Raw genomic sequence first — 22,270 nt, forward strand, 5'->3', positions numbered from 1 at the left:
AGGACGTGTCCTGCCCACTCCAAGGATTGCAGGAATCCATTCTGTACGCATTGACTCCTCCTCTTACACCAGTTCCTCAGAATCATCGCTGCAGGAGCCGTCACAGTCCACCTCCACATGGACCCGTGATGAACGTGTACCTGTTATGACCGACATGAGCACAGCCGTGGCCAAACGTCAACAGGCCGTGTTGAAATTAATTTTTTTGGGGAATCGTAGCCACACAGCGCAGGAGCTCTGGAATGCCATCAAGCAGGAGAGCGATGTGTGGTTTGTGCCAGCGAATCTCCAGCCAGGCATGGTAGTGTGTGATAATGGCCGAAATCTGGTGGCAGCTCTGGGCCTCGGCAACCTCACTCACATCCCATGTCTGGCACATGTGCTCAATTTGGTCATGCAGAGCTTTTTGAGGGACTATCCGGATCTTGATGCACTGCTGCACAAGGTCCGCCTAGAGTGTGCTCACTTGCGGCGTTCCAGCACGGCAAAAGCGCGCATTGCGGCTCTGCAGCGCCGACACCGCCTGCCGGAACATCGCATCATATGTGACCTACCTACCAGGTGGAATTCCACGTTACATATGTTGGAGCGGTTGTGTGAGCAGCAGCAAGCTGTAATGGAGTACCAGCTGCTTCAGGCGCAAAAAAGTCGCAGTCAGCGCCGTTCAGACTTCACAACCACAGAGTGGGCCACTATGAATGACGTCTGCCAGGTTTTGCGTCCCTTTGATTATTCCACGCGGATGGCGAGTGCAGATGATGCACTAGTCAGCATGACTGTCCCCCTTATCTGCCTGCTTGAAAAATCACTGCAAGCGCTAAGGGATGATGTTGTGGAAGAGGTGGAGGATGAGGATTCACCATTTCCATCATCTTCTGGACAGTCAGCGCCACGTGGTTCCTCACAAACGCGTAGGCAGGGGACAGTTTGTGAGGAGGATGAGGAGGAGTCAATGGAGGAGGAAGACGTCCGTCCAGAGGAGGGAGTTACCGAATTGTCCAGTACTCAGTGTGTACAGCGAGGGTGGGGTGATGACGAGCGGGCAGAGATCACGCCTCCAGCAGGGGACAGCGTTTCTTGGGCAGTTGGCAGTCTGCAGCACATGGTGGATTACATGCTGCAGTGCCTGAGAAACGACCGCCGCATCGCCCACATTCTCAACATGTCTGATTATTGGGTGTTCACCCTCCTCGATCCTCGCTACCGGGACAACGTAGAAAGCCTCATCACACCGTTGAACCGGGAGCGAAAAATGCGGGAGTACCAAGACACACTGGTCAATTCCATCATCTTCTCCATTCCAACTGAGAGAAGTGCTGCTAGTGCATTCCAAAGCAGCTCAGTGCGTCCAGGCAGTGGTGGAGGCTCTGCACAAAGAGGGAGCAGAAGCAGTGCCTCTGCCCAAGGCAAGACCAGTATGGCCCAACTGTGGCACAGTTTTCTGTGCCCCCCACAAAAGTCTACACCATCACAGACGGCTCCAGTCAGCAGGAGGCAACGGTTCCGTCAGATGGTGACAGACTACATGTCTTGCCCTCTTGCTGTACTCCCAGACGGCTCTTCCCCTTTCAAGTTTTGGGTCTCAAAGCTGGATACATGGCCAGAGCTAAGCCAGTATGCATTGGAGGTGCTGTCTTGCCCTGCGGCCAGTGTATTATCGGAACGTGTCTTTAGTGCTGCAGGTGGTGTACTAACTGACCGTCGCATGCGACTATCCTCCGATAACGTTGACCGGCTTACTTTCCTGAAAATGAACAAGGCCTGGATCTCGCAGGAATTTGCCACTCCTCCTCCTGATTAAATAATTAGGTCACTGTATACGTTATCCAGGTCTCCTGTTGTGTTCATCTTTCTACCACCTGAACTTAAATTCCTGGGCTCCAACACCGCCAGTTGAGGCTCAGAAGTGCCGTCTGCACAGTCAAAACATACGACCCAGTGTTATTGGGTTTCAGTAACGTCAGCTGATCCCCAGCTGTGTAGCCGGCAATGTGTCATGCGACCGCCACGCTGACACAACAACTGAAATGTAAGGGAATCTGTCCCCCCCCCCCCCAAGGCGTTTGTTACTGAAAGAGCCTCCTTGTGCAGCAGTAATGCTGCACAAGGAAAAGGTAGCTATTTTTGTTTAGCACCTTGCACACGCAGAACTTAACACTTATAAAATGTGTCCACTGATACCGTAACACCGTCCCGGAGGTGGGACTTTCCTTCGTAATGTGACGCAGCACAGCCGTCATTCCTACCCCCCCGGCGCCACGCACCCGCTCCTCAGCGTTGTTTGATTCCGTCCCGGAGCCTGCGCTGTTATGTTATCCCGTGGCCAGGCACACTTAGCGCTGCCCGTCTTCTGGCATCATTTGGTGTCAGGATGGCTGCGCCTGTGCGGCCGCGCTGGCAGAGAGCCCGCCTCGCAGTGTCTTCTGATTTAATCCCACTGGGGGCCTGGGATCCATGGACATGCGCAGTGCATATCTGAACCTCCACCTCTCACTTATCTCCCTATGGCTTCTTCAGACTGTTCGGTGTCAGCTGGTCCCTAATAGCATGCCACGGCCGTGACACCGCACAGTCTTAAGAAGCCGTAGGGAGGGGAGTGAGAGGCGAGGATATGCACTGCGCATGTCCATGGATCCCAGGCCCGCGGTGGGATTAAATCAGAAGACACTGCGAGGCGGGCTCTCTGCCAGCGCGGCCGCACAGGCGCAGCCATCCTGACACCAAATGATGCCAGAAGACGGGAAGCGCTAAGTGTGCCTGGCCACGGGATAACATAACAGCGCAGGCTCCGGGACAGAATCAAACATCGCTGAGGAGCCAGTGTGCGTCGCCGGGGGGGGTAGGAATGACGGCTGTGCTGCGTCACATTACGAAGGAAAGTCCCACCTCCAGGACGGTTTTACGGTTGCAGGGGACACATTTTATAAGTGTTTAGTTCTGTGTTTGCAAGGAGCATGATGAAAAGAGCCACCTTTTCCTTTTGCATCTTTTGTGCTGCACAAGCTGGCTCTTTCAGCTACAAACGCCTTGGGGGGGGGGTTAAAGGTTCAATTTCGACTTTCTCAGGCTTCGGCCTACATTGTGTTCCTCTGCTTTTCCACCTGTCCCTGGGCTCCAACACCGCCAGTTGCCGTCCAGAAGTGCTGTACGCACAGTCAACAGTCCCTCCTCTGTTATTGGGGTTCAGTAACGTCAGCTGTTCCCCTGCTGTGTGTGTGGCAATCCCTCCTACCTCCTCCAACCTCCTCCAACCTCCTCCTCCTCCACCTGTCCCTGGGCTCCAACACCGCCAGTTGCCGTCCAGAAGTGCTGTACGCACAGTCAACAGTCCCTCCTCTGTTATTGGGGTTCAGTAACGTCAGCTGTTCCCCTGCTGTGTGTATGGCAATCCCTCCAACCTCCTCCTCCTCCACCTGTCCCTGGGCTCCAACACCGCCAGTTGCCGTCCAGAAGTGCTGTACGCACAGTCAACAGTCCCTCCTCTGTTATTGGGGTTCAGTAACGTCAGCTGTTCCCCTGCTGTGTGTGTGGCAATCCCTCCTACCTCCTCCAACCTCCTCCAACCTCCTCCTCCTCCACCTGTCCCTGGGCTCCAACACCGCCAGTTGCCGTCCAGAAGTGCTGTACGCACAGAGCCAAACACCTCGCAAATGTGTTAGTGGGGTTCAGCACCGCCAGCTGTTCCCCTGCTGTGTATACGGCAACGTGTACTGCGACCGCCACGCAGGCACAACAAGTTAAATTTAAGGGAACCTGTCCCCCCCCCCCCCAGGCGTTTGTTACTGAAGGAGCCACCTTGTGCAGCAGTAATGATGCAAAGGGAAAAAGTGCCTCTTTTCGTGGTGCTCCTTGCAGATGCTGAACCTAACACTTATGAAATGTGTCCCCTCACAGCGTTCAACCGTCCGGTAGGTGGAACTTTCCTTTGTCATGTGACGCAGCACAGCCGTCATTTTTACCCCCTTGGCGCCGTGCGCCGTCTCCTCAGCGTTGTTTGAATCTGTCCCGGAGCCTGCGCTGTTAGGTTACCCCTTGGCCATGCACACATTTTGCGCTGCCTGTCTTCTGACATCATTTGCTGTCAGGCTGGCTGCGCCTGTGTGTGTGCGCTGTCCGAGATTCAGCCTCGCAGTGTCGTGTAATGTAATCCCACCGCGGGCCTGGGATCCGTGGCCATGCGCAGTGCATATCCTCGCCTCTCACTCCCCTCCCTACGGCTTCTAAAGACTGTTCGGTGTCAGCTGATCCCTAATAGCATGCCACGGCCGTGACAACGCACAGTCTGAAGAAGCCGTAGGGAGGGGAGTGAGAGGTGAGGATATGCACTGCGCATGGCCACGGATCCCAGGCCCGCGGTGGGATTACATTACACGACACCGCGAGGCTGAATCTCGGACAGCGCACCCACACAGGCGCAGCCAGCCTGACAGCAAATGATGTCAGAAGACGGGCAGCGCGAAATGTGTGCATGGCCAAGGGGTAACCTAACAGCGCAGGCTCCGGGACAGATTCAAACAACGCTGAGGAGGCGGCGCACGGCGCCAAGGGGGTAAAAATGACGGCTGTGCTGCGTCACATGACAAAGGAAAGTTCCACCTACCGGACGGTTGAACGCTGTGAGGGGACACATTTCATAAGTGTTAGGTTCAGCATCTGCAAGGACCATAATTAAAAGAGCTAAGTTTACCTTTTCCAGCATTAGTGGTGTACACGATGGCTCTTCCAGCTACAAACGCCTGGGGGGGGGGTTAAAGGTTTCCTTTCAACTTGCTCCAGTGCAGGCTTCGGCCTACACTCCGCTCCCCCTGCTCCTCCTGCTGACCCTGGGCTCTAACACCGCCAGTTGGAGCCCGGTACTGCTAGCTGCACAGAGAAAAACACCAGCCAATGTGTCAGTGGGGTTCAGCACCGCCAGCTGTTCCCCTGCTGTGCAGCCGGCAACGTGTCCTGCAACTGCCACGCAGGCACAACAGACCCAAAAGCTGCCGCCAGTGCAGGCTTCGGCCTACACTCTGCTCCATCTCCTCCTCCTGCTGACCCCGGGCTCCAACACCGCCAGTTGGGGCCCGGTACTGCTAGCTGCACAGAGAAAAACACCAGCCAATGTGTCAGTGGGGTTCAGCACCGCCAGCTGTTCCCCTGCTGTGCAGCCGGCATCGTGTCCTGCAAAAGCCACGCAGACACAAGAACTGAAATTGAAGGGAACCTGTCCCCCCTCCCCCAGGCGTTTGTACGTTTTAAAGGCCACCTTGTACAGCGGTAATGCTGCATGTGTGCAAGGTGGCTCATAAACGTATTCTCCTCGCACAGGTGGAACTGAAAACACGTCTAAAATGTGTCCTCTGTGTGACCATTTAACCGTCCCGGTGGTGTGACTTTCCTTTGTAATGACACGCTGCAACCCCCTTGGTAGCGCTGCCCGTCTTCTGGCATCATTGTTTGGCTGCCTGCGCCTCCGCGGCCGCCCTGACCCACACAACGCCCCTCGTTGTCTTATTTATTGGGACTGCGAGGGTGTGATTGACGGGCATGATCAGTGCATCAGTTCGCCTGTCCCTCATCTCCTTCCGCCTTCTGCGGACTGTGCGGCTTCATGGCCGTGGCATGCGATAAGGGATCAGATGACGCCGCACAGTCTGAAGCGGGTGTAAGGACCCGAGTGTCAGAGGCGAACATATGTGCTGCGCCAGGCCCTGAATCCCAGCCCCGCAGTGTTTTAACAATGTTAAGACACTGCGGGGCTGGGATTCATGGTCATCGCGAACCGCACCGGCCGACATTAAATGATGCCAGAACATGGGCAGCGCTAACAGCGCTAGGCCAGGGGATCACACGACAGCGCAGACTCCTGTACAGCAAATAACAACGCTCAGGAGGCTGCACCCAGCACCAAGGTGGGATTCTTGACATCTGTGCTGCGTCTCATTACAAAGGGAACTCGCGCCTCCAACACAGTTTGACTGTTTAAAGGGCTAAATGTTATACGTGTTTCATTCAGCGTGTGCAAGGAGCGAAATTAAAAGAGCAACCTTTGACTTGTGCAGCACTACTGCTGCATAAGCTGTGGCTCTTCTACTTTGTAACCCCTGAGGGGGGGTTAAAGGTTACCTTTGAAATTGGTTCAATTAGGCTTCGGCCTACACTCTGCTCCCCCTGCAGAGCCCTGGGCTCCAACACCGCCAGTTGGGGCCCGGTACTGCTAGCTGCACAGAGAAAAACACCAGCCAATGTGTCAGTGGGGTTCAGCACCGCCAGCTGTTCCCCTGCTGTGCAGCCGGCAACGTGTCCTGCAACTGCCACGCAGGCACAACAGACCCAAAAGCTGCCGCCAGTGCAGGCTTCGGCCTACACTCTGCTCCATCTCCTCCTCCTGCTGACTCCGGGCTCCAACACCGCCAGTTGGGGCCCGGTACTGCTAGCTGCACAGAGAAAAACACCAGCCAATGTGTCAGTGGGGTTCAGCACCGCCAGCTGTTCCCCTGCTGTGCAGCCGGCATCGTGTCCTGCAAAAGCCACGCAGACACAAGAACTGAAATTGAAGGGAACCTGTCCCCCCTCCCCCAGGCGTTTGTACGTTTTAAAGGCCACCTTGTACAGCGGTAATGCTGCATGTGTGCAAGGTGGCTCATAAACGTATTCTCCTCGCACAGGTGGAACTGAAAACACGTCTAAAATGTGTCCTCTGTGTGACCATTTAACCGTCCCGGTGGTGTGACTTTCCTTTGTAATGACACGCTGCAACCCCCTTGGTAGCGCTGCCCGTCTTCTGGCATCATTGTTTGGCTGCCTGCGCCTCCGCGGCCGCCCTGACCCACACAACGCCCCTCGTTGTCTTATTTATTGGGACTGCGAGGGTGTGATTGACGGGCATGATCAGTGCATCAGTTCGCCTGTCCCTCATCTCCTTCCGCCTTCTGCGGACTGTGCGGCTTCATGGCCGTGGCATGCGATAAGGGATCAGATGACGCCACACAGTCTGAAGCGGGTGTAAGGACCCGAGTGTCAGAGGCGAACATATGTGCTGCGCCAGGCCCTGAATCCCAGCCCCGCAGTGTTTTAACAATGTTAAGACACTGCGGGGCTGGGATTCATGGTCATCGCGAACCGCACCGGCCGACATTAAATGATGCCAGAACATGGGCAGCGCTAACAGCGCTAGGCCAGGGGATCACACGACAGCGCAGACTCCTGTACAGCAAATAACAACGCTCAGGAGGCTGCACCCAGCACCAAGGTGGGATTCTTGACATCTGTGCTGCGTCTCATTACAAAGGGAACTCGCGCCTCCAACACAGTTTGACTGTTTAAAGAGCTAAATGTTATACGTGTTTCATTCAGCGTGTGCAAGGAGCGAAATTAAAAGAGCAACCTTTGACTTGTGCAGCACTACTGCTGCATAAGCTGTGGCTCTTCTACTTTGTAACCCCTGAGGGGGGGTTAAAGGTTACCTTTGAAATTGGTTCAATTAGGCTTCGGCCTACACTCTGCTCCCCCTGCAGAGCCCTGGGCTCCAACACCGCCAGTTGGGGCCCGGTACTGCTAGCTGCACAGAGAAAAACACCAGCCAATGTGTCAGTGGGGTTCAGCACCGCCAGCTGTTCCCCTGCTGTGCAGCCGGCAACGTGTCCTGCAACTGCCACGCAGGCACAACAGACCCAAAAGCTGCCGCCAGTGCAGGCTTCGGCCTACACTCTGCTCCATCTCCTCCTCCTGCTGACCCCGGGCTCCAACACCGCCAGTTGGGGCCCGGTACTGCTAGCTGCACAGAGAAAAACACCAGCCAATGTGTCAGTGGGGTTCAGCACCGCCAGCTGTTCCCCTGCTGTGCAGCCGGCATCGTGTCCTGCAAAAGCCACGCAGACACAAGAACTGAAATTGAAGGGAACCTGTCCCCCCTCCCCCAGGCGTTTGTACGTTTTAAAGGCCACCTTGTACAGCGGTAATGCTGCATGTGTGCAAGGTGGCTCATAAACGTATTCTCCTCGCACAGGTGGAACTGAAAACACGTCTAAAATGTGTCCTCTGTGTGACCATTTAACCGTCCCGGTGGTGTGACTTTCCTTTGTAATGACACGCTGCAACCCCCTTGGTAGCGCTGCCCGTCTTCTGGCATCATTGTTTGGCTGCCTGCGCCTCCGCGGCTGCCCTGACCCACACAACGCCCCTCGTTGTCTTATTTATTGGGACTGCGAGGGTGTGATTGACGGGCATGATCAGTGCATCAGTTCGCCTGTCCCTCATCTCCTTCCGCCTTCTGCGGACTGTGCGGCTTCATGGCCGTGGCATGCGATAAGGGATCAGATGACGCCGCACAGTCTGAAGCGGGTGTAAGGACCCGAGTGTCAGAGGCGAACATATGTGCTGCGCCAGGCCCTGAATCCCAGCCCCGCAGTGTTTTAACAATGTTAAGACACTGCGGGGCTGGGATTCATGGTCATCGCGAACCGCACCGGCCGACATTAAATGATGCCAGAACATGGGCAGCGCTAACAGCGCTAGGCCAGGGGATCACACGACAGCGCAGACTCCTGTACAGCAAATAACAACGCTCAGGAGGCTGCACCCAGCACCAAGGTGGGATTCTTGACATCTGTGCTGCGTCTCATTACAAAGGGAACTCGCGCCTCCAACACAGTTTGACTGTTTAAAGGGCTAAATGTTATACGTGTTTCATTCAGCGTGTGCAAGGAGCGAAATTAAAAGAGCAACCTTTGACTTGTGCAGCACTAATGCTGCATAAGCTGTGGCTCTTCTACTTTGTAACCCCTGAGGGGGGGTTAAAGGTTACCTTTGAAATTGGTTCAATTAGGCTTCGGCCTACACTCTGCTCCCCCTGCAGAGCCCTGGGCTCCAACACCGCCAGTTGGGGCCCGGTACTGCTAGCTGCACAGAGAAAAACACCAGCCAATGTGTCAGTGGGGTTCAGCACCGCCAGCTGTTCCCCTGCTGTGCAGCCGGCAACGTGTCCTGCAACTGCCACGCAGGCACAACAGACCCAAAAGCTGCCGCCAGTGCAGGCTTCGGCCTACACTCTGCTCCATCTCCTCCTCCTGCTGACCCCGGGCTCCAACACCGCCAGTTGGGGCCCGGTACTGCTAGCTGCACAGAGAAAAACACCAGCCAATGTGTCAGTGGGGTTCAGCACCGCCAGCTGTTCCCCTGCTGTGGAGCCGGCATCGTGTCCTGCAAAAGCCACGCAGACACAAGAACTGAAATTGAAGGGAACCTGTCCCCCCTCCCCCAGGCGTTTGTACGTTTTAAAGGCCACCTTGTACAGCGGTAATGCTGCATGTGTGCAAGGTGGCTCATAAACGTATTCTCCTCGCACAGGTGGAACTGAAAACACGTCTAAAATGTGTCCTCTGTGTGACCATTTAACCATCCCGGTGGTGTGACTTTCCTTTGTAATGACACGCTGCAACCCCCTTGGTAGCGCTGCCCGTCTTCTGGCATCATTGTTTGGCTGCCTGCGCCTCCGCGGCCGCCCTGACCCACACAACGCCCCTCGTTGTCTTATTTATTGGGACTGCGAGGGTGTGATTGACGGGCATGATCAGTGCATCAGTTCGCCTGTCCCTCATCTCCTTCCGCCTTCTGCGGACTGTGCGGCTTCATGGCCGTGGCATGCGATAAGGGATCAGATGACGCCGCACAGTCTGAAGCGGGTGTAAGGACCCGAGTGTCAGAGGCGAACATATGTGCTGCGCCAGGCCCTGAATCCCAGCCCCGCAGTGTTTTAACAATGTTAAGACACTGCGGGGCTGGGATTCATGGTCATCGCGAACCGCACCGGCCGACATTAAATGATGCCAGAACATGGGCAGCGCTAACAGCGCTAGGCCAGGGGATCACACGACAGCGCAGACTCCTGTACAGCAAATAACAACGCTCAGGAGGCTGCACCCAGCACCAAGGTGGGATTCTTGACATCTGTGCTGCGTCTCATTACAAAGGGAACTCGCGCCTCCAACACAGTTTGACTGTTTAAAGGGCTAAATGTTATACGTGTTTCATTCAGCGTGTGCAAGGAGCGAAATTAAAAGAGCAACCTTTGACTTGTGCAGCACTACTGCTGCATAAGCTGTGGCTCTTCTACTTTGTAACCCCTGAGGGGGGGTTAAAGGTTACCTTTGAAATTGGTTCAATTAGGCTTCGGCCTACACTCTGCTCCCCCTGCAGAGCCCTGGGCTCCAACACCGCCAGTTGGGGCCCGGTACTGCTAGCTGCACAGAGAAAAACACCAGCCAATGTGTCAGTGGGGTTCAGCACCGCCAGCTGTTCCCCTGCTGTGCAGCCGGCAACGTGTCCTGCAACTGCCACGCAGGCACAACAGACCCAAAAGCTGCCGCCAGTGCAGGCTTCGGCCTACACTCTGCTCCATCTCCTCCTCCTGCTGACTCCGGGCTCCAACACCGCCAGTTGGGGCCCGGTACTGCTAGCTGCACAGAGAAAAACACCAGCCAATGTGTCAGTGGGGTTCAGCACCGCCAGCTGTTCCCCTGCTGTGCAGCCGGCATCGTGTCCTGCAAAAGCCACGCAGACACAAGAACTGAAATTGAAGGGAACCTGTCCCCCCTCCCCCAGGCGTTTGTACGTTTTAAAGGCCACCTTGTACAGCGGTAATGCTGCATGTGTGCAAGGTGGCTCATAAACGTATTCTCCTCGCACAGGTGGAACTGAAAACACGTCTAAAATGTGTCCTCTGTGTGACCATTTAACCGTCCCGGTGGTGTGACTTTCCTTTGTAATGACACGCTGCAACCCCCTTGGTAGCGCTGCCCGTCTTCTGGCATCATTGTTTGGCTGCCTGTGCCTCCGCGGCCGCCCTGACCCACACAACGCCCCTCGTTGTCTTATTTATTGGGACTGCGAGGGTGTGATTGACGGGCATGATCAGTGCATCAGTTCGCCTGTCCCTCATCTCCTTCCGCCTTCTGCGGACTGTGCGGCTTCATGGCCGTGGCATGCGATAAGGGATCAGATGACGCCGCACAGTCTGAAGCGGGTGTAAGGACCCGAGTGTCAGAGGCGAACATATGTGCTGCGCCAGGCCCTGAATCCCAGCCCCGCAGTGTTTTAACAATGTTAAGACACTGCGGGGCTGGGATTCATGGTCATCGCGAACCGCACCGGCCGACATTAAATGATGCCAGAACATGGGCAGCGCTAACAGCGCTAGGCCAGGGGATCACACGACAGCGCAGACTCCTGTACAGCAAATAACAACGCTCAGGAGGCTGCACCCAGCACCAAGGTGGGATTCTTGACATCTGTGCTGCGTCTCATTACAAAGGGAACTCGCGCCTCCAACACAGTTTGACTGTTTAAAGGGCTAAATGTTATACGTGTTTCATTCAGCGTGTGCAAGGAGCGAAATTAAAAGAGCAACCTTTGACTTGTGCAGCACTACTGCTGCATAAGCTGTGGCTCTTCTACTTTGTAACCCCTGAGGGGGGGTTAAAGGTTACCTTTGAAATTGGTTCAATTAGGCTTCGGCCTACACTCTGCTCCCCCTGCAGAGCCCTGGGCTCCAACACCGCCAGTTGGGGCCCGGTACTGCTAGCTGCACAGAGAAAAACACCAGCCAATGTGTCAGTGGGGTTCAGCACCGCCAGCTGTTCCCCTGCTGTGCAGCCGGCAACGTGTCCTGCAACTGCCACGCAGGCACAACAGACCCAAAAGCTGCCGCCAGTGCAGGCTTCGGCCTACACTCTGCTCCATCTCCTCCTCCTGCTGACCCCGGGCTCCAACACCGCCAGTTGGGGCCCGGTACTGCTAGCTGCACAGAGAAAAACACCAGCCAATGTGTCAGTGGGGTTCAGCACCGCCAGCTGTTCCCCTGCTGTGCAGCCGGCATCGTGTCCTGCAAAAGCCACGCAGACACAAGAACTGAAATTGAAGGGAACCTGTCCCCCCTCCCCCAGGCGTTTGTACGTTTTAAAGGCCACCTTGTACAGCGGTAATGCTGCATGTGTGCAAGGTGGCTCATAAACGTATTCTCCTCGCACAGGTGGAACTGAAAACACGTCTAAAATGTGTCCTCTGTGTGACCATTTAACCGTCCCGGTGGTGTGACTTTCCTTTGTAATGACACGCTGCAACCCCCTTGGTAGCGCTGCCCGTCTTCTGGCATCATTGTTTGGCTGCCTGCGCCTCCGCGGCTGCCCTGACCCACACAACGCCCCTCGTTGTCTTATTTATTGGGACTGCGAGGGTGTGATTGACGGGCATGATCAGTGCATCAGTTCGCCTGTCCCTCATCTCCTTCCGCCTTCTGCGGACTGTGCGGCTTCATGGCCGTGGCATGCGATAAGGGATCAGATGACGCCGCACAGTCTGAAGCGGGTGTAAGGACCCGAGTGTCAGAGGCGAACATATGTGCTGCGCCAGGCCCTGAATCCCAGCCCCGCAGTGTTTTAACAATGTTAAGACACTGCGGGGCTGGGATTCATGGTCATCGCGAACCGCACCGGCCGACATTAAATGATGCCAGAACATGGGCAGCGCTAACAGCGCTAGGCCAGGGGATCACACGACAGCGCAGACTCCTGTACAGCAAATAACAACGCTCAGGAGGCTGCACCCAGCACCAAGGTGGGATTCTTGACATCTGTGCTGCGTCTCATTACAAAGGGAACTCGCGCCTCCAACACAGTTTGACTGTTTAAAGGGCTAAATGTTATACGTGTTTCATTCAGCGTGTGCAAGGAGCGAAATTAAAAGAGCAACCTTTGACTTGTGCAGCACTACTGCTGCATAAGCTGTGGCTCTTCTACTTTGTAACCCCTGAGGGGGGGTTAAAGGTTACCTTTGAAATTGGTTCAATTAGGCTTCGGCCTACACTCTGCTCCCCCTGCAGAGCCCTGGGCTCCAACACCGCCAGTTGGGGCCCGGTACTGCTAGCTGCACAGAGAAAAACACCAGCCAATGTGTCAGTGGGGTTCAGCACCGCCAGCTGTTCCCCTGCTGTGCAGCCGGCAACGTGTCCTGCAACTGCCACGCAGGCACAACAGACCCAAAAGCTGCCGCCAGTGCAGGCTTCGGCCTACACTCTGCTCCATCTCCTCCTCCTGCTGACCCCGGGCTCCAACACCGCCAGTTGGGGCCCGGTACTGCTAGCTGCACAGAGAAAAACACCAGCCAATGTGTCAGTGGGGTTCAGCACCGCCAGCTGTTCCCCTGCTGTGGAGCCGGCATCGTGTCCTGCAAAAGCCACGCAGACACAAGAACTGAAATTGAAGGGAACCTGTCCCCCCTCCCCCAGGCGTTTGTACGTTTTAAAGGCCACCTTGTACAGCGGTAATGCTGCATGTGTGCAAGGTGGCTCATAAACGTATTCTCCTCGCACAGGTGGAACTGAAAACACGTCTAAAATGTGTCCTCTGTGTGACCATTTAACCGTCCCGGTGGTGTGACTTTCCTTTGTAATGACACGCTGCAACCCCCTTGGTAGCGCTGCCCGTCTTCTGGCATCATTGTTTGGCTGCCTGCGCCTCCGCGGCCGCCCTGACCCACACAACGCCCCTCGTTGTCTTATTTATTGGGACTGCGAGGGTGTGATTGACGGGCATGATCAGTGCATCAGTTCGCCTGTCCCTCATCTCCTTCCGCCTTCTGCGGACTGTGCGGCTTCATGGCCGTGGCATGCGATAAGGGATCAGATGACGCCGCACAGTCTGAAGCGGGTGTAAGGACCCGAGTGTCAGAGGCGAACATATGTGCTGCGCCAGGCCCTGAATCCCAGCCCCGCAGTGTTTTAACAATGTTAAGACACTGCGGGGCTGGGATTCATGGTCATCGCGAACCGCACCGGCCGACATTAAATGATGCCAGAACATGGGCAGCGCTAACAGCGCTAGGCCAGGGGATCACACGACAGCGCAGACTCCTGTACAGCAAATAACAACGCTCAGGAGGCTGCACCCAGCACCAAGGTGGGATTCTTGACATCTGTGCTGCGTCTCATTACAAAGGGAACTCGCGCCTCCAACACAGTTTGACTGTTTAAAGGGCTAAATGTTATACGTGTTTCATTCAGCGTGTGCAAGGAGCGAAATTAAAAGAGCAACCTTTGACTTGTGCAGCACTACTGCTGCATAAGCTGTGGCTCTTCTACTTTGTAACCCCTGAGGGGGGGTTAAAGGTTACCTTTGAAATTGGTTCAATTAGGCTTCGGCCTACACTCTGCTCCCCCTGCAGAGCCCTGGGCTCCAACACCGCCAGTTGGGGCCCGGTACTGCTAGCTGCACAGAGAAAAACACCAGCCAATGTGTCAGTGGGGTTCAGCACCGCCAGCTGTTCCCCTGCTGTGCAGCCGGCAACGTGTCCTGCAACTGCCACGCAGGCACAACAGACCCAAAAGCTGCCGCCAGTGCAGGCTTCGGCCTACACTCTGCTCCATCTCCTCCTCCTGCTGACCCCGGGCTCCAACACCGCCAGTTGGGGCCCGGTACTGCTAGCTGCACAGAGAAAAACACCAGCCAATGTGTCAGTGGGGTTCAGCACCGCCAGCTGTTCCCCTGCTGTGCAGCCGGCATCGTGTCCTGCAAAAGCCACGCAGACACAAGAACTGAAATTGAAGGGAACCTGTCCCCCCTCCCCCAGGCGTTTGTACGTTTTAAAGGCCACCTTGTACAGCGGTAATGCTGCATGTGTGCAAGGTGGCTCATAAACGTATTCTCCTCGCACAGGTGGAACTGAAAACACGTCTAAAATGTGTCCTCTGTGTGACCATTTAACCGTCCCGGTGGTGTGACTTTCCTTTGTAATGACACGCTGCAACCCCCTTGGTAGCGCTGCCCGTCTTCTGGCATCATTGTTTGGCTGCCTGCGCCTCCGCGGCCGCCCTGACCCACACAACGCCCCTCGTTGTCTTATTTATTGGGACTGCGAGGGTGTGATTGACGGGCATGATCAGTGCATCAGTTCGCCTGTCCCTCATCTCCTTCCGCCTTCTGCGGACTGTGCGGCTTCATGGCCGTGGCATGCGATAAGGGATCAGATGACGCCGCACAGTCTGAAGCGGGTGTAAGGACCCGAGTGTCAGAGGCGAACATATGTGCTGCGCCAGGCCCTGAATCCCAGCCCCGCAGTGTTTTAACAATGTTAAGACACTGCGGGGCTGGGATTCATGGTCATCGCGAACCGCACCGGCCGACATTAAATGATGCCAGAACATGGGCAGCGCTAACAGCGCTAGGCCAGGGGATCACACGACAGCGCAGACTCCTGTACAGCAAATAACAACGCTCAGGAGGCTGCACCCAGCACCAAGGTGGGATTCTTGACATCTGTGCTGCGTCTCATTACAAAGGGAACTCGCGCCTCCAACACAGTTTGACTGTTTAAAGGGCTAAATGTTATACGTGTTTCATTCAGCGTGTGCAAGGAGCGAAATTAAAAGAGCAACCTTTGACTTGTGCAGCACTACTGCTGCATAAGCTGTGGCTCTTCTACTTTGTAACCCCTGAGGGGGGGTTAAAGGTTACCTTTGAAATTGGTTCAATTAGGCTTCGGCCTACACTCTGCTCCCCCTGCAGAGCCCTGGGCTCCAACACCGCCAGTTGGGGCCCGGTACTGCTAGCTGCACAGAGAAAAACACCAGCCAATGTGTCAGTGGGGTTCAGCACCGCCAGCTGTTCCCCTGCTGTGCAGCCGGCAACGTGTCCTGCAACTGCCACGCAGGCACAACAGACCCAAAAGCTGCCGCCAGTGCAGGCTTCGGCCTACACTCTGCTCCATCTCCTCCTCCTGCTGACCCCGGGCTCCAACACCGCCAGTTGGGGCCCGGTACTGCTAGCTGCACAGAGAAAAACACCAGCCAATGTGTCAGTGGGGTTCAGCACCGCCAGCTGTTCCCCTGCTGTGCAGCCGGCATCGTGTCCTGCAAAAGCCACGCAGACACAAGAACTGAAATTGAAGGGAACCTGTCCCCCCTCCCCCAGGCGTTTGTACGTTTTAAAGGCCACCTTGTACAGCGGTAATGCTGCATGTGTGCAAGGTGGCTCATAAACGTATTCTCCTCGCACAGGTGGAACTGAAAACACGTCTAAAATGTGTCCTCTGTGTGACCATTTAACCGTCCCGGTGGTGTGACTTTCCTTTGTAATGACACGCTGCAACCCCCTTGGTAGCGCTGCCCGTCTTCTGGCATCATTGTTTGGCTGCCTGCGCCTCCGCGGCCGCCCTGACCCACACAACGCCCCTCGTTGTCTTATTTATTGGGACTGCGAGGGTGTGATTGACGGGCATGATCAGTGCATCAGTTCGCCTGTCCCTCATCTCCTTCCGCCTTCTGCGGACTGTGCGGCTTCATGGCCGTGGCATGCGATAAGGGATCAGATGACGCCGCACAGTCTGAAGCGGGTGTAAGGACCCGAGTGTCAGAGGCGAACATATGTGCTGCGCCAGGCCCTGAATCCCAGCCCCGCAGTGTTTTAACAATGTTAAGACACTGCGGGGCTGGGATTCATGGTCATCGCGAACCGCACCGGCCGACATTAAATGATGCCAGAACATGGGCAGCGCTAACAGCGCTAGGCCAGGGGATCACACGACAGCGCAGACTCCTGTACAGCAAATAACAACGCTCAGGAGGCTGCACCCAGCACCAAGGTGGGATTCTTGACATCTGTGCTGCGTCTCATTACAAAGGGAACTCGCGCCTCCAACACAGTTTGACTGTTTAAAGGGCTAAATGTTATACGTGTTTCATTCAGCGTGTGCAAGGAGCGAAATTAAAAGAGCAACCTTTGACTTGTGCAGCACTACTGCTGCATAAGCTGTGGCTCTTCTACTTTGTAACCCCTGAGGGGGGGTTAAAGGTTACCTTTGAAATTGGTTCAATTAGGCTTCGGCCTACACTCTGCTCCCCCTGCAGAGCCCTGGGCTCCAACACCGCCAGTTGGGGCCCGGTACTGCTAGCTGCACAGAGAAAAACACCAGCCAATGTGTCAGTGGGGTTCAGCACCGCCAGCTGTTCCCCTGCTGTGCAGCCGGCAACGTGTCCTGCAACTGCCACGCAGGCACAACAGACCCAAAAGCTGCCGCCAGTGCAGGCTTCGGCCTACACTCTGCTCCATCTCCTCCTCCTGCTGACCCCGGGCTCCAACACCGCCAGTTGGGGCCCGGTACTGCTAGCTGCACAGAGAAAAACACCAGCCAATGTGTCAGTGGGGTTCAGCACCGCCAGCTGTTCCCCTGCTGTGCAGCCGGCATCGTGTCCTGCAAAAGCCACGCAGACACAAGAACTGAAATTGAAGGGAACCTGTCCCCCCTCCCCCAGGCGTTTGTACGTTTTAAAGGCCACCTTGTACAGCGGTAATGCTGCATGTGTGCAAGGTGGCTCATAAACGTATTCTCCTCGCACAGGTGGAACTGAAAACACGTCTAAAATGTGTCCTCTGTGTGACCATTTAACCGTCCCGGTGGTGTGACTTTCCTTTGTAATGACACGCTGCAACCCCCTTGGTAGCGCTGCCCGTCTTCTGGCATCATTGTTTGGCTGCCTGCGCCTCCGCGGCCGCACTGACCCACACAACGCCCCTCGTTGTCTTATTTATTGGGACTGCGAGGGTGTGATTGACGGGCATGATCAGTGCATCAGTTCGCCTGTCCCTCATCTCCTTCCGCCTTCTGCGGACTGTGCGGCTTCATGGCCGTGGCATGCGATAAGGGATCAGATGACGCCGCACAGTCTGAAGCGGGTGTAAGGACCCGAGTGTCAGAGGCGAACATATGTACTGCGCCAGGCCCTGAATCCCAGCCCCGCAGTGTTTTAACAATGTTAAGACACTGCGGGGCTGGGATTCATGGTCATCGCGAACCGCACCGGCCGACATTAAATGATGCCAGAACATGGGCAGCGCTAACAGCGCTAGGCCAGGGGATCACACGACAGCGCAGACTCCTGTACAGCAAATAACAACGCTCAGGAGGCTGCACCCAGCACCAAGGTGGGATTCTTGACATCTGTGCTGCGTCTCATTACAAAGGGAACTCGTGCCTCCAACACAGTTTGACTGTTTAAAGGGCTAAATGTTATACGTGTTTCATTCAGCGTGTGCAAGGAGCGAAATTAAAAGAGCAACCTTTGACTTGTGCAGCACTACTGCTGCATAAGCTGTGGCTCTTCTACTTTGTAACCCCTGAGGGGGGGTTAAAGGTTACCTTTGAAATTGGTTCAATTAGGCTTCGGCCTACACTCTGCTCCCCCTGCAGAGCCCTGGGCTCCAACACCGCCAGTTGGGGCCCGGTACTGCTAGCTGCACAGAGAAAAACACCAGCCAATGTGTCAGTGGGGTTCAGCACCGCCAGCTGTTCCCCTGCTGTGCAGCCGGCAACGTGTCCTGCAACTGCCACGCAGGCACAACAGACCCAAAGCTGCCGCCAGTGCAGGCTTCGGCCTACACTCTGCTCCATCTCCTCCTCCTGCTGACCCCGGGCTCTAACACCGCCAGTTGGGGCCCGGTACTGCTAGCTGCACAGAGAAAAACACCAGCCAATGTGTCAGTGGGGTTCAGCACCGCCAGCTGTTCCCCTGCTGTGCAGCCGGCATCGTGTCCTGCAAAAGCCACGCAGACACTTGCTCTTGTACCTTCTGCTCCCCATCCTGGTTCCAGTACCGTCAGCTGGTTCCGGGCAGAGCCTTTGGCTTAGGTGCCTCCCTCTGGGTATCCGAGTTCCACCAACGTCAGGTGGTCCTTGGTAGTGCTTTCAGGCACGGGTACCTCCTGCTTAGTAACCGGGTTCCAGTAACGTCAGCTGGTCCTCGGTAGTTCCATTGGCTCTTGGACCTTCGGCTACCCATCCGGGTTCCAGCACCGTCAGCTGGTTCTCGGCAGTGTCTTTTGCTCTTGTACCTTCTGCTCCCCATCCTGGTTCCAGTACCGTCAGCTGGTTCCGGGCAGAGCCTTTGGCTTAGGTGCCTCCCTCTGGGTATCCGAGTTCCACCAACGTCAGGTGGTCTTTGGTAGTGCTTTCAGGCACGGGTACCTCCTGCTTAGTAACCGGGTTCCAGTAACGTCAGCTGGTCCTCGGTAGTTCCATTGGCTCTTGGACCTTCGGGTAGCCATCCGAGTTCCAGTTCCATCAGCTGGTTCTCGGCATTTTCTCAGCCTTCTTGTACCTTCTGCTACATTTCCAAGTTCAAGAGACTAAACACGATGACCCGGAAGACCACCCCTAAGATGACGACGACACCAGAGACGACAACCACTGTGATGACGACGACCCTGGAGACGATGACCCCGAAGACCACCCCGATGACGACGACCCCGGAGACGACGACCCTGAAGACCACCCCGATGACGACGACCCCGGAGACGACGACCCTGGAGACGACGACGACCTGGAAGACCGAGAAGCAGAAGAACAAGAGGCTGCAGAACAAAGAGCAGAAGAACATTAAGCATAACACTAAATATCAGAGCAAAAAATATTATCTAAATTATAAGCAGAAGAAGACTAAGCAGTGTATGGGGGTGAGTCCGTTTCTCCTCGTGGTGCCCCTGGATAAAGCCTGATGCTGCAGGCCAAACTGAACGCGGACAAATGTAACTGTTTTGTGACAGGCAGAAAGGAAGGTGTAATCTTCAAACTTTTATAGATAACAACTACGGGAATGCCTGTCACAAATAAGAATATGATGAAGAAGTAGAATATGATGAAGATAATAGTAAAATAAAAAGAATATGAACAATGTAACCAAAAAAATAATAGGTAGAAGATGAAGAAGAAGATGAATAAGGTGAAGAAGTTGATGTCAAAGAAGCTGATGATGAAGATAATGAAGAAGAAAGTGTGGGAGAAGTAAAAAAGAAGGTGAAGGGCGTGGAAGTAGTGAAACATCAATATCTGACAAAATAAAAAAAAAATTAACATAGTCAAAATCTTTCTACCGCCGAACGTCATAAAAAACAAAACAAAATCCTGCTATTCTATTACATTGGGCTAAACCTCTGTGCCTTTAATGTCTCCGCCACGTCCCCCAATACATCCTACATTATTCTTAGTTGTTTTCCTTCATGTAGAATGAACCTACAAGTTTATAAAGGGTTTATTTTAATTCCGATATTTTCGTCCCATTGACTTGCATTGGGATCGGGTATCGGTATCGGATTGGATCCGATATTTTGACGGTATCGGCCGATACTTTCCGATACCGATACTTTCCGATATCGGAAAGTATCGCTCAACACTAGTGGTGACAGGTTCCCTTTAAGTGGACAGTTTGATTTCACAGAAGTTTGATTTACTTGGAGTTGTATTCTGTTGTTTCAGTGTTCCCTGTATTTTTTGAGCAGTGTATATATATATACATATATATATATATATATATATATATATATACCAAATAGCAAAAAGAAGGCAGCACTCCAAGGTTTCAAAGTGGAAAAAGGTGTGAAGTTTAATCAACCCACATCACTGCGCGACGTTTCGGCTCACACTGAGCCTTTTTCAAGCCATTGAAACACCTTTTTCCACTTTGAAACCTTGGAGTGCTGCCTTCTTTTTGCTATTTGGTATACATGTTGGATAGATGTGTGGACCATTCTATCCAGGGGACCAGGCACCCACCGGTGAGCATTGTGCTGCTCCATTTTTTCTCTATCTATATATATATATATATATATATATATATATATATATATATACATACATATGAATATATATATATATATATATATATATATATATATATATATATATATATATATATATATATATATATATGTGTGTGTGTGTGTGTGTGTGTGTGGTTTTATTATTGGTTTAAAGAAATTTTAAACTGTCTTTAAAAAACATTTACTCATGTTACCATTTTCTGAGACTCTTTATCTTTTTTTACATTGATGTGGCTGGGTGAGAGCTCTTTTTTTTGCAAGTTGCTTTTATCGACACTATGTTGGGCTATATAAGACATTTTGATTGCTTTTTATTCTATTTTTAAGGGAAGCGTGGTGACCAAAAAAATTTGCGTTTTTTAAATTATTGTTAACATTGGTTTAAATAATTTTATGTTATGATAACTTGGATATTGTCAGACTCTATCAAATATATAATAATAATAATAATATATAAATATATACTGGTATATATATTTTTTACAATTTTCTAATTTTAAAATGAGAAAAAAATGTTAGTTTGAACATTCATTTATTTTTCTTATCTTTTTTAAAACACTGTTTTTCTTTTTTTCTTTATTGTTTAGCAATTTTAGGGAACTTGAACAATAACTTGTTTTCTCGCCTATTGTTTATACTGGAATAATACAATATTGCAGTAAAAATGTACAAAGTCAATATGGTTTAAAAATGCCCGTCATGTTCAACCAAGAAAGGACGCAGGGAAGGGGCATGATCCAGTCCACCCCAAAAGTGCTAATAATTTCTTCCTTATCCTAACTGTCAGTCCACTGGACCAAACATTCGGAAAGAACTTTATACATTTGGAAGACATGAGAAAATGACAAAAGCAAAAAAAGGTAAACTGGTATTTTCCAGATGCAAGCAGATTTAAAGTAATTACCTCTACTCTTTGGAATTTAAGATTTACTTTTAATCATCCTTTAAAGTCCTCAAAGGTTCTGGATATTAGAGGAGGAAGCAATGACTCTACTAATCGTACACTATAGATTCATTATAATCAATTCAATAAATCAAGGCTTCGCTCTGCTCCCATTAGTTAATTTGACTGGGGCAGCATGGTTCCCTCTCTGATCACCTTACTGAAGAGTAGCCTTTTCCAGTATTCTCTTCTCCCCATATGGGCAGCAGGCCAATGTTGTTCATTGGTAGAGTCCAAGATGATTATGATGAGATACCATTGATGTTGTAAAGTAAACTGTTTTTAGTAAAACTTAGAAAAGAAACAATTAAACATTGAAAAATACTTACCTTCTGTGAAAGTTTTTCTAAGATTTTCAATGGGAAATTTCAAGAAATCCTCTACAAAGACCATTCCTGGGCTATCTGAAACATAGTGCTCCAGAAATTGCCTGGTATCAAAGCCAGACTCATGATAGAACTTATAGTTTCTGGAATCCATCGCCTAATCTTGTATCACAGACGAAATGACTAAAATCTAGGTCTTTTTATAGTAACTATAAATTAAATTTGCAAGTATAATAACGTAGAACTTATTGCTTTTCACATCACGAGTTATTATCATAAGTCAGTCATGGGATGTGTTATAATACATATGCATAGAATATTACTCATATTTCAATTCTAAAATGTTTTATTGACAAAGAAAGTGATAAAAAGAATTA

The 22,270-nt window shown here is 52.7% G+C and overlaps 1 protein-coding gene across 1 annotated transcript in view; it reads right to left on the bottom strand.

Moving 5' to 3' along the window:
- LOC143764305 (nicotinamide N-methyltransferase-like) overlaps window positions 1–22,069 on the bottom strand; it is a 39,406-nt gene extending 17,337 nt beyond the window's left edge. The window contains exon 1 of the mRNA XM_077249736.1: window positions 21,897–22,069. Coding sequence (XP_077105851.1) covers window positions 21,897–22,047 — 151 coding nt within the window. The 5' untranslated portion in view covers window positions 22,048–22,069. The remainder of the gene's footprint in view (window positions 1–21,896) is intronic.
- Window positions 22,070–22,270: the final 201 nt, after the last annotated feature.

This window comes from Ranitomeya variabilis, chromosome 4 (genome assembly GCF_051348905.1).
Source record: "Ranitomeya variabilis isolate aRanVar5 chromosome 4, aRanVar5.hap1, whole genome shotgun sequence".
Lineage (NCBI taxonomy): Eukaryota > Metazoa > Chordata > Amphibia > Anura > Dendrobatidae > Ranitomeya > Ranitomeya variabilis.